General features: G+C 37.9%; 1 protein-coding gene across 4 annotated transcripts in view; it reads left to right on the forward strand.

Moving 5' to 3' along the window:
* Window positions 1-3,218: 3,218 nt before the first annotated feature.
* The window catches only part of LOC127660706 (protein quaking-like), a 130,755-nt gene continuing 121,681 nt past the window's right edge, over window positions 3,219-12,292 (forward strand). For all 4 annotated transcript variants that reach the window (XM_052151081.1, XM_052151084.1, XM_052151082.1 and 1 more), the window contains exon 1: window positions 3,219-3,835. In XM_052151081.1, coding sequence (XP_052007041.1) covers window positions 3,694-3,835 — 142 coding nt within the window. In that variant the 5' untranslated portion in view covers window positions 3,219-3,693. The remainder of the gene's footprint in view (window positions 3,836-12,292) is intronic.

Here is a 12,292-nt window from a genome sequence, read left to right on the forward strand (position 1 = left end):
TGGTGCTGAACTTCTTTGCCAATATACTACTCATTCATTGGTGAGTGAAATCTAAAACATTTACCAGCCAGTAACCCACCCAAAAAAAAAAAAAATCACAAAATGTATATTTTTTTACCCAGCCCTTTATAAATTTTTTTTAGTATGTGTTGATTTAAAGGAATAAAGCACCCAATGTTGGAAACACTTTACAAGTTTACCCAAAAATGAAAATTCTCTCATTATTTACTCACCCTCATGCCATCCCAGATGTGTATGACTTTCTTTCTTCTGTTGAACACAAACAAAGATTTTTTTTGAAGAATATCTCAGCTCTGTAGGTCTGTACCAAGAGAATAGTGGCCAGAAAAAAATCCACATGATTCCAGTGGTTAAATCCATGCCTTCAGAAGCTATATGATAGGTGTGGGTGAGAAACAGATGAATTTTGAAGTCCTTTTTTACTATTAATCTCCAATTTGACTTCAACATTTCATCATTTATTTATTTTTTTGACCTTCAAAGTTCTGGACACCATGCATTATGGACCCACAGAGCCGAGATGATAAATCATGTCATGATAAATGAGAGAATTTTCATTTTTGGGGAACTTTCCCTTTAACATCAGTTAATGCATAGGTATCATTTATAAATCGTGGTTAATAATAAAAATGCAAATGTTAATAGTTAATTCATGTCAGTTCATAGTGAATTAATGTTACTGTATACTAAGGATGTGCTGAACGACTAATTTCACTGACGTTTAAATGGACATTTTTAAGTCGACTAGTCTAAAAAGAAACCAACCTTCAGAAAACAGTCAAAAAATGTGTTTATACGACCCATTTAAATACTTAATCTATTCCAAATACGAAACTAAAATCTGTAATATCTTTAATGTGCTCGCCTTGCATTATGATCATTGTACATTAAATATAGGACATGACACGCATTCACTGAATCAACGTTAGCGAATATTTAACAGGCATATTGTAAAGCAGTTCGATGGAAAGGAGGAGGCGAGAACCAGCTTGGCAATATAAATATTAGTTTTAATGATAAACTTAAAAAGACACAAACACACATGACGGACATGTCCGTAAACTATCTCTCTCTCCCGCACCACCGGCCGCCATCGGCCTTTATCCCTCTCGGAGGCTTAATTAGCCTGATAAGGGACCGGTTGTGTATAATGACAACCCGGCCCCGACCTTCGCCCTGCCACATTCCTCCCTCGTTCTCTCAGGCTGGGGAGCCCCCAGCCTGACGTACACCCCCCCCCCCCCCCTTTCCCTGGGGGAGGGCGTGCTTTAAGCCTGGTCTACCGGCAGGTCATCCCCATCGACCCGGGAGGGGACAAGGGGAGGGAAACAGAAATAATTCAAATGGGGGGTATTTCTTGAAACAGTGTGGTACCCTCCAAAAAACACTGTAAAATTTAAACGAGAGGGAAAAGGCCAACGCAGAGCGGCAGTGAGAGAGAGAGAGAGAGAGAGAGAGAGAGAGATAGAGAGGAGAGAGAGGAAAAGAAAAAAAAACCTACTGGCCGGTTCTCCGATACACCGTGCTGTTGTGTGCGACAGAAGCAAGTAATTGCATATTAGATGGAAACTATGTCCAGCGACATCATTGGCTGTAGTGAAAGTCGTATGAATTCAAATGAGTGCAGTCGCACGATATCATATGAATTAGCCAAATTTTGAAAAATCTTGAATTCTGACGATTTCGCCTTGAGAGTGTGTTGTTGTATCTGCTCCAGATATCCTCTTTTTAAAGTAATATTTGTAGTATTAATTCTATTTAAAATATGTAACATCATTATGACAGTAATTTAAACACTCTGTAAAAATATAAAGCCATACATAAATGTGTAAAAATTATGATCAGTTTAATAGGGGAAATGTTAACCGACTAGTAATTCCAGTGTCGACTAGCAGCATCTGAAACATTTATTCAACTAATTGAATAGTCTCGCACATCCCTACGGTATACAACCTTTTGTTTTGTATTCGTATATGTCAAAATGAACATTTACTCGCCCCCATGTTGTCTCAACCCAGTATTATTTACTTTTTTCCATGCAATACAAAAGGAGATATTAGGCACAATACCCAAGCTGCTTTTCATAAAACAAAAGTGGATGGTGATATACAGAAAGGTTCCAATGTCAAAAAAGCTAAATTAAAGTACTGTAAAAGTTGTCTTTATTATTAGTGTGCTATATTCCAAGTCTTCTGAGTGCATAAGATAGCTTTGTGTGAGGCCTGGACTTTAAAGTGTTATTCACTGATAATCTTCCTCCCTGCCCATCTCTCAAATCTAATTTGCGGTTGGATTTGAATGACAATTCTAATCCACTTTAGTTCATATATGACAAAAAAAAATTTCTTACCGAGTAATTTTGTCTTGGTTTCCAGTAAAAATGTCGAAACACTCTTAAATCAAGATACATTTATTTGATAAACAAAACAACATTTTGTCTTGTTTTCTGAGAAATCTAACAATATTTTGTAATGGTGCTTATAACAAGAAAAATCAAGTAGATTTTTCTTACCCTATTGGCAAATAGTTTTATTTCCTTTCTTGTTTTAAGCATAAACTCCTTTTAAAAGTTGTTGGATTTCTCTGAAAACAAGATTAAATGTCTTATGTCATTCTGCTTCTTAAGTATTGGTTTCTTTTTTTAAGGATATTTAGATATTTTTACAGGAAACTAACACTAAAATATGTTTTGCAGTGTATTTCGTTCAATACTTTGCTTCATATTATTTATGTTGTATTTAACAGAAGAAAGCAACTAAAATATGCTCGGATTTGAACATGCGATGGCAAAATGATCATTTTTGGGTGCACTGCTCCTCTCATTATTGTGATGTGTAGGCTGCATGCATAAAAATAACAGAAATTGTGATGGTGCCAGGTTATTGAGGTTGCAATTTGCAAGGAAAGCAAAAAATTGCCAATCCTTACAGAATGGTTCCTTTGAAGATACAGTATATCCTGTATAAACACGATGTTTTAGAGTTCCAAATGTACAGTCTCTCTCTCTCTCTCTCTCTCTCTCTCTCTCTCTCTCTCTCTCTCTCTCTCTCTCTCTCTCTCTCTCTCTCTCCTCCCACAGTCTGATTTCATGCTGCTAGAACTCAGTGTGATCATGTGACGGGCTCGCGAGCGCAGGCAGAGCTGGTCTTTAACGGAGGACCGAATGCCAATCTCATTGAGAAAGACGGGAGGGACAGACGCTTATATTGCTGCACACATACACATACAGAGACAAGACACAGGAAGCTCTGGGGAACTCGGGGGAAAATGAACATTTGTACCGCCCCAGAAGGACAAGTCTGTCGCTCAAATAAATCATAAGAGGGGCACTGGGCACGCGGGAGTCGTATTTTTGGTTACGAGTAACTTGTGGAATTTATCGGGCACATTTTCCTGAAAAGAGACCTGGCTTTCCTCTCAACCCGTTTATATTATATTTCTACTCATTTAATTTAATTTCGTCAGCTGCCCTAAAAACTGTCATTCAGAGAAGTGCGGTGTTGCAGCAGCGGACGGTGCGTAAAGACCGAGGAGACACCAGCCGCGGACGAGCAACAGACACTTGTCTCATTCACTTGCGGTTTTATACTTTATTTATTATTTATACTTCAGCCTATTTATTTGGGACTTTTTCGGTCTACTTTGGGGCGTCGGTGGTGATTTCTGTGGAATATGGTGGGGGAAATGGAAACGAAAGAGAAGCCGAAGCCGACCCCAGACTATCTGATGCAGCTCATGAACGATAAGAAATTAATGAGCAGTCTGCCCAACTTCTGCGGGATCTTCAACCACCTTGAACGGCTTCTCGATGAAGGTAATGCCGATGACATGTCTGTCCAATAGATGAGCGGCGCGCGGTGTTTAGGTCTCATTGAATCAGATAAAACGCCTTTAATAGCGTCAGTTTATGGCTTTAGTTGCTTTTTTGATATCAGACAGTCATTTTTATTTTTGGTCACCGAGAGGGCAATTAAACGACACAGAACGCTTTGATCGGCAACACTTAAGTTTACGCTTGAATTCTGTAGTCTCTTCGTTGCAAGAACCTGAGGGGGCTACCTGTGGCTTGAAAACCCATTGTTTGGTGTGTTACTAATGTATATTTCGACTATTAATAATAACAAACCATTTTTGCTTTGGTTTATGAGCATAATGCCGTATAATGCAGTGGGTTAACTTCGCATTTAAGATGTAATTTGAGGTCAAATTAATAGTCGAATTTATCATTCAGAGTTCAGAGATTAAAATTTTATTGAAACTCTGATTCACATAAAATGTCTTGAATTGACGTAGGTAGTAACACATTCCGAGGGTTAAACTGGCCTAAAAGTGAAACTTGGCCATCACATATGTGTTAATATCAGCTAGCCTAACAAATTGTATTGGGACGCAAATAGCGATATGATAATACATTTTCACTAAAATGTGGTAAATAATTGTGATAAATAAACCACGTGCAAGATAAAGTGACGGTCACACCTGCTGATTGTCAGTTGCGTTCTGACAGTTAAAACTGGACCGTTAAAATGTAAACTGTCATCGCGAGACCTGCATTTAAACCAATTTGCTAAACTACTAAAAAATAACCCAGCAGTGTAAAACTAACAGTGACACAATGATTATGGCAATATAGGAAAAACAACCCAACGTTATTTAGCTTTTTGGAAAAACGGGTGAAACAAACGTAAAAGGCTTCGTAAATTCACATTGCATATTTGGTCACATAAGCCTTTTAATTACTATGTGCAGTGTGATACGATTTTATGCTGCCCACAGTAGTCAAACCCCTCTGCACTTTGCCATTTCGTGTACTATGGCATGGCTCCTGACATTCTTTAGAAACATCTTGTTCCCCTCTCCAGCTGACACTTTTATAAAGTTGTAAATTAGGTTTTATACTGTATATTTACGCAAACTGTTCTTTTTTACCATTTTGGCTTTTTTATTAATGTTTCATAGTAAGTCTTGGGCCTTTAGTGCAAATAAAAGTTGTTTAAAGAGGAGTTAAAATTATTAAATCTATCTCTCTTCTGTCTGTCTATCTATTTTCTGTCTGTCTGTCTGACTATCTATCTATTGTCAGTCTGTCTATCATCAGTCTGTCTAACTATCATCTGTCTATCTATCTATCTATCTATCTATCTATCTATCTATCTATCTATCTATCTATCTATCTATCTATCTATCTATCTATCTATCTATCTATCTATCGTTGTCTGTCTTTCTGTCCGTCTGTCTATTGATCTATCAACTACTCCACAGTTTGACCCCTGAACCTGTAGTATTCCTAAATGTTGGAGCTGTTATGTCACAGTGAGAAAGCGAGAGAGAGAGAGAGAGAGAGAGTGAGAGAGATCTTCAGAAGGATATTTTATTGTTCAGTTGTAGTCCAGTATGCGCACCTATTAATCACATGTTTCTTCATTTCTTTTTCACTGCCAAAAGAAAATCTTAAAAATATTTTTTTTTTTGTCAAAGTAAATGTAATTTCAAATAATGGTTCACTTGAAATAATTTTGAGCCTCTTGTGCATACCACTTTGAATTGCATTTCTAAAACTTTATCATTACTCACATAACTCTACATATAATCATTACTTAATCATTACAGTGTTAGGCAGCGAGCGGTTATATTTCAGACATAGGCTCTATCACCTACCTTGCTCAAGGTAGTCACAAGTAACAGTTTTTTTGCTGGTGAATCATCTGTGCCCAACACACCTTCCAGTATGAATGTGGTCTCTTGGCTTCCGCAATTAAATACCAGAAGATCCTATTCATCTGCAAATCAGGGTGGAATGATGTAAGCTTGATAGCATCTCTGTGATGAGGTTTTGAATAATGTCTAATATTATTTATTTTTCTAGTAAAGTTTACTCTAATAAGTTGGTAATTTAGACACCATCATAAATGCTCAGAAAGTGTCACACATTTTTATACTTTCTTTTCAAATGATCATATGTCCCTAGGGTGTGCCTACAGCTTGGCTTTGCACTCGGCACTTTGTGAATTGTAGCTTTATTCGTGTGCTTCTTTCACAGTTGCCTTCTTGTTTATGCCTTGTCACTCACATTTACAGCCTTTCTCTCGACTGCACTGACTCGCTCTGTCTGAGCAAAATCAGTTTTACCGGCAACATTAGCCATGCAATCAGGAGTGTGTTGTGGATTTTACCTGCTAACATCAAGGACATTATACATTTGACTTGTAAAATGTGTTTATGACTCACATATGCGTTTTTACGGCTTGTTTATAGAGAGAGTTTGTGAGAATCTGGCATTGAAACGCATCATGCAGTTTAATGCAATCTATTTGGGTAATAAGCCAGTTAGATGAGTTTCCTCCCACTACAGATTTTTGGTTTGTTAGAGTTTGTCACAGTCTAGGTTATGTAAGTGCATGCATACCTGAATTGTTAACATTTTTAAGGGGCACACACTCAAATACTATCTGTCTGACTGCAGAGGTAGCAGCAAGTTGGTCTTGCGTTCATGGAAGTGAACTGACCCATCGGTTTCACTTCCACTATTGGCCCATTGCAGAACTGAGCCCTGACCTCCAATACACAAACGCACTGCTGAGATCACCGTGTTAAGAGTGGGTGTGCAAATGCATCAATGCATGCCTCTGATCATTTGCTTCTTAAAAAAGCTAATTGCAATTGGTCGTGGTCATGCCAAAATGAATCTGTACTCTGCAGAAAGCTCCACTGATTTCCTCAGAATTGGAATACTTGATATACACAAAGTTCCATACTTCCCCAATCCCTTCGTTCATTTATTAAATGTCTTTGCCGATTTGATAGTGCTTTTGGCTATCAGTAAAAGTGTTTTACTCTTTTGTTTGTTTTTTCTTCGGTCTTGTTTTTTTCCGTACTAAAATAGGAAGTTTGCTGTTGGGGATGGAGGTGGGGTGGCATAAAAATGGGTAGGCCCATATAACGGCTTTAGTTAAATCACATCGGTGAACCATAATTTATGACCTGCAAGTCAGTTGCAGGTGGTATTAGGGGGAGGGACATTCTCATTCTAGAGACTATTGCATTGGACAAACATTTGGATAGTACAAGATGAGTCATAACAATTTTGGTCTGTTTTGTTCTGTGTAAATTTTACAACCTGTTCTCTTAGAATCACGTTTTTACAATTATATTTTTGCAAAAGGATTTTTTTCGTGGCTAGTTGTATATGTATCAAAGCAGTTTCCTGGCACTACAACAATGACTTTGATTCACTTTCACACAAATCACGAGCAAAATGGCATATAATCAGTTCATGAACACTTATTTTCCACTCTATTCCTCACAAAATGCTACCTTATGACATATAAACTTCAACTTGTAATCAGTGGTGTAGTAGTGGGGGCGTAAAATATAGGTGAAAAGCTATGTGAAGGAAGACATTGCCTCAACTTCACACTGATTCATTCAATATGCTGTCAGTCATTCAATGCGAAAGTGCCTGCCTCTCATGCTGTGGTCCTCACAGCAGGTCTGCGCAGATCACTGTGAATGGGACGAGCTGATGGATGTGGAGAGACTATTTACAGAGTAAACAACTAACCAACTCGGACATCACCACTTTCGATTAACATAATTTTAAGTTAATCGAAATTAACTTAAAATGTCTTAAAACTTTCAATATTCTGGGACTAACCTGCTTTTTAATGAGCACTTTTTTAAAAGTTAGATGTCCGTGCCATCATGCAGTGTTTACAGAGGAAGAGATGAATAATTAAATAAAAGGCAAACTGATACGACTTCATATGCAGAAATCTGGACCCATATTCAGAAAGATTTTTATCTCACCTGTAGAAGTTCTCCAAATAATTCCTAGCTAGGAACTTTTGCTTAAAACCTATTCACAAAACTGCTATGGATGATGCCACATTTTACTTATGTGTTCTTTTAAATCACCCTCAGTGATTGGTAGACAGGGAACTGCTATTTGTCAGCTAAGACAATGATACATAGTATATATTTACTGTACATACAATACATATATACATACTGTACATACATACATACATACTTACATACTTTCAGTAGATAGATAGATAGACAGACAGACAGACAGACAGACAGATAGAACCTTTATTTCCAGTGTAATTGGGTTGTTTCAGTTTTTGGGAGCGGTATTTGCGTCTCTAAGGTTACAATAATGAAAACACCCTCGCGATTCAGATCACTGTCAACTTTATGATATTTATAATATTATATTATTAAAATACACTCACCTAAAGGATTATTAGGAACACCATACTAATACTGTGTTTGACCCACTTTCGCCTTCAGAACTGCCATAATTCTACGTGGCATTGATTCAACAAGGTGCTGAAAGCATTCTTTAGAAATGTTGGCCCATATTGATAGGATAGCATCTTGCAGTTGATGGAGATTTGTGGGATGCACATCCAGGGCACGAAGCTCCCGTTCCACCACATCCCAAAGATGCTCTATTGGGTTGAGATCTGGTGACTGTGGGGGCCATTTTAGTACAGTGAACTCATTGTCATGTTCAAGAAACCAATTTGAAATGAATCGAGCTTTGTGACATGGTGCATTATTCTGCTGGAAGTAGCCATCAGAGGATGGGTACATGGTGGCCATAAAGGGATGGACATGGTCAGAAACAATGCTCAGGTAGGCCGTGGCATTTAAACGATGCCCAATTGGCACTAAGGGGCCTAAAGTGTGCCAAGAAAACATCCTCCACACCATTACACCACCACCACCAGCCTGCACAGTGGTAACAAGGCATGATGGATCCATGTTCTCATTCTGTTTACGCCAAATTCTGACTCTACCATCTGAATGTCTCAACAGAAATCGAGACTCATCAGACCAGGCAACATTTTTCCAGTCTTTAACTGTCCAATTTTGGTGAGCTCTTGCAAATTGTTGCCTCTTTTTCCTATTTGTAGTGGAGATGAGTGGTACCCGGTGGGGTCTTCTGCTGTTGTAGCCCATCCGCCTCAAGGTTGTGCGTGTTGTGGCTTCACAAATGCTTTGCTGCATACCTCGGTTGTAACGAGTGGTTATTTCAGGCAAAGTTGCTCTTCTATCAGCTTGAATCAGTCGGCCCATTCTCCTCTGACCTCTAGCATCAACAAGGCATTTTCGCCCACAGGACTGCCGCATACTGGATGTTTTTCCTTTTCACACCATTCTTTGTAAACCCTAGAAATGGTTGTGCGTGAAAATCCCAGTAACTGAGCAGATTGTGAAATACTCAGACCGGCCCGTCTGGCACCAACAACCATGCCACGCTCAAAATTGCTTAAATCACCTTTCTTTCCCATTCTGACATTCAGTTTGGAGTTCAGGAGATTGTCTTGACCAGGACCACACCCCTAAATGCATTGAAGCATCTGCCATGTGATTGGTTGATTAGATAATTGCATTAATGAGAAACTGAACAGGTGTTCCTAATAATCCTTTAGGTGAGTGTATATCGACTCAATTGTGATTCAAATAGTCAATGATAATAATATTCTAATACATAGTTTTTAATGTGTAGATTGACGACAGCAGCCATGCTTCGAATCGTTTGTGAGTCACTCTTAAGTTGCCTCAAGCTGTCGTTGGTTTAGGAGCTACTTTTAGCATTAAAATGCTTCATGAATCACTCTTAGATGAAAATCTTACGAGTCCTAAAATTAATAATGACACGCCCCTCATTTTTAAGCGTTGCTCCTAAATTTCTTTTTTAGCCTTAAACATTTTTGTGAATATGGCCATGATATATGGTCATTAACATATAAAACCATACATTATTGATTTTTACATGTATAGCTATGTATAGCTGTATGAGTTTAACTTGAAAACTATATAAAAATCAATTGGAACTAAAATATGAATTAACATTAGCCTTGAAAAAAAAAAATAGTGATGGCACTCTGCCTGCTCATAAAAGTCCACCACAAGCCACTAAAGTTTAGGAGTACTCTAGCATATAGATGACCTCAAAACTTGGCCTAAAAGCCACAAAACTATTCAGCTGAATTCTGCAGATTTCCCAGGGTCTTTTGTGAATCCTTGGAAAAAAGGACTTGCTCTCGCCTCATGTTGTGGACTGTTCTTTGAGAAATGCAGTAAAATACAGAGAACTCTTCCATTCTGCAACAATGCTGCATCTCATGGACCAGTAAAAGAAGCTGGGGCAGTACAATATACTGCACAGTATATCTTAATCTATGAAGCTGTGCCGCTATAGTCAATTAATTACCAAAGCAATGCTAAATCATTGGCTTTTGCTGAGCTCAGCTCTATCCTGTCCTGGTAAAATGGACCACAGCATTGATCAAACATGAAACTCCTTTTCATACATGAAAACCTTTTCTGCATGACTCTGGAAATGAAAACAGAGAAATGAACTGAAAGTGTTGAAAATCTGTGGCATCATCGATAATAGAGACAAATGATATCTCAGAAGTGTTCAGTAGCTGTGTGAGATTTAATGTGTGATATTCCCTGTGGGATGTTGTAATATCCAACAAATCTGGCTCTGTTTGGATGAGAGCGTGCGAATGTGCATGCTCGTGTTGGCTTGGATGCATCTCATACTGCCGATTCATTTTACAGTCTTGTTTGTATTATCACATAATCAGATACAAGCAGTAGCATGGGAACACTTCAGAATTTAAGCAATTGCTGTCATTATGACTCTGAGATCATTGTTTTTGTTCTGTAATTTATAATTTTTTACAATTTTGAATTTAACACTGCTATGTATTTTAGGCCTCCCGTAGTATGTATTAGTCCAGAGGAGCTATTTCCAAACTGATCTCATGAAGATTCTTGCATCATTTATGAGTTGGCTATTTCGTATGGCCTTGCATGATTTTGTTTGCATAAACTTGTACGACTTCATTACATGCAAATTCACGGATGTGTAATGCAGAAGTAAGCATGAGTTCTGCATACGAGGCGTTAAAGACATGCTTATTAATATTATGCCCTTACCCAAACCCCTCATCTAAACTTTACGAATCAGTAGAATGTGTAAACATGATTGAAAGCTGTTGTGTGTGACAGAAGCATGTCATTTTCACGTATTAGATAGAAACGATGTCCAGCAACGTCATTGGCTGTAGTGAAAGTTGTCAGGATTCATGGTAAGAGAATAGGCTTCCAAAGAACATCGGTTCACACTTATTACAAGGGCACCATAAACTGAAGAGTACCTGGGATCCTCTTTATCATTATGGTGTTATTATTGAATCATTGTTATGCCTTCAAGCAGAGCACTAAACCAGGTGAATTGTCCCTGCACTAAGTGTACTCTAAGACACTTTGAATGAGAAAGCATTTGTTAGAATGGCAAACATTTTTTAATTTTATTACTTTTTCAGCTATCTATTTTTTCGATATATAGTTTTATGTTTGGGAATATTATTTAGTTTAATCTAGGGGTGGGTAAAAATCTAGATTTTTTCTAATGCATCTCAAGCTTCAGTTTAACGATCTTGATATCAGGTCTTAAATCCCAAGATTAATAATTTATGCGCAGCCCCCTACAATAACAGGAAATTGCTTGCATTAGCGACCAGATTTTGTGCTATGTGGCTAAAATGTATATATTTGCAACTGGGTGATAAGTGTTTATATTTCATTGACCAGTGAGTGTGTAGTATAGTGGTGGAGTATTCAGCGAGATCCTTTCACTGCATGTTGAGAGTCAAAGTTGTTCCGTATAATGTGTGTTCAAGACGACATCCACGCTACCCTTTTGTCAATGAATAATGTCTCTGTTAATACCCTTTCTGTTCTTTACAGTCAGTTGTTGATCAAAAACAAAAAATAAACATTTAATTCAAATCATGCATTGCACCGATGAGATAAAGCCATCTGAGTACTTTTTTGTTAACATGCGCTCATTTAAAGACACTGTTTATAGAAATGCCGTTTTTTGTAGGGCTGTCGATTTAACGCGTTAATTCACTGTGATAAATTTTACGAAAAAATAACGCGTTAAAAAAATTTGACGCAAATAATCGCACTTCCCCCAGACCATAATAAGGAAGAGTCCTGAGAAATGCAAGCTTGTAGTACCACCTGTTTTCTCCAGAGGGCAGTAAATGAAACTTCAGCTGTATGAGCAATGCACAGTTTATACGGTGAAGAAAACAACATTCAGCAGCAACAAAACAAAGATGTGTTACGTTGAAGGAGCGCAAAGGCGAACTAAGGGATATCAAGATGTGTTTAAAGATTGAGTATTAAACTATATTTAACTTGACACAGTGACCTAAACATTTTATGTTTATGATGC

Source organism: Xyrauchen texanus, chromosome 20 (assembly GCF_025860055.1).
Source record: "Xyrauchen texanus isolate HMW12.3.18 chromosome 20, RBS_HiC_50CHRs, whole genome shotgun sequence".
In the NCBI taxonomy this organism is placed as follows: Eukaryota; Metazoa; Chordata; class Actinopteri; order Cypriniformes; family Catostomidae; genus Xyrauchen; species Xyrauchen texanus.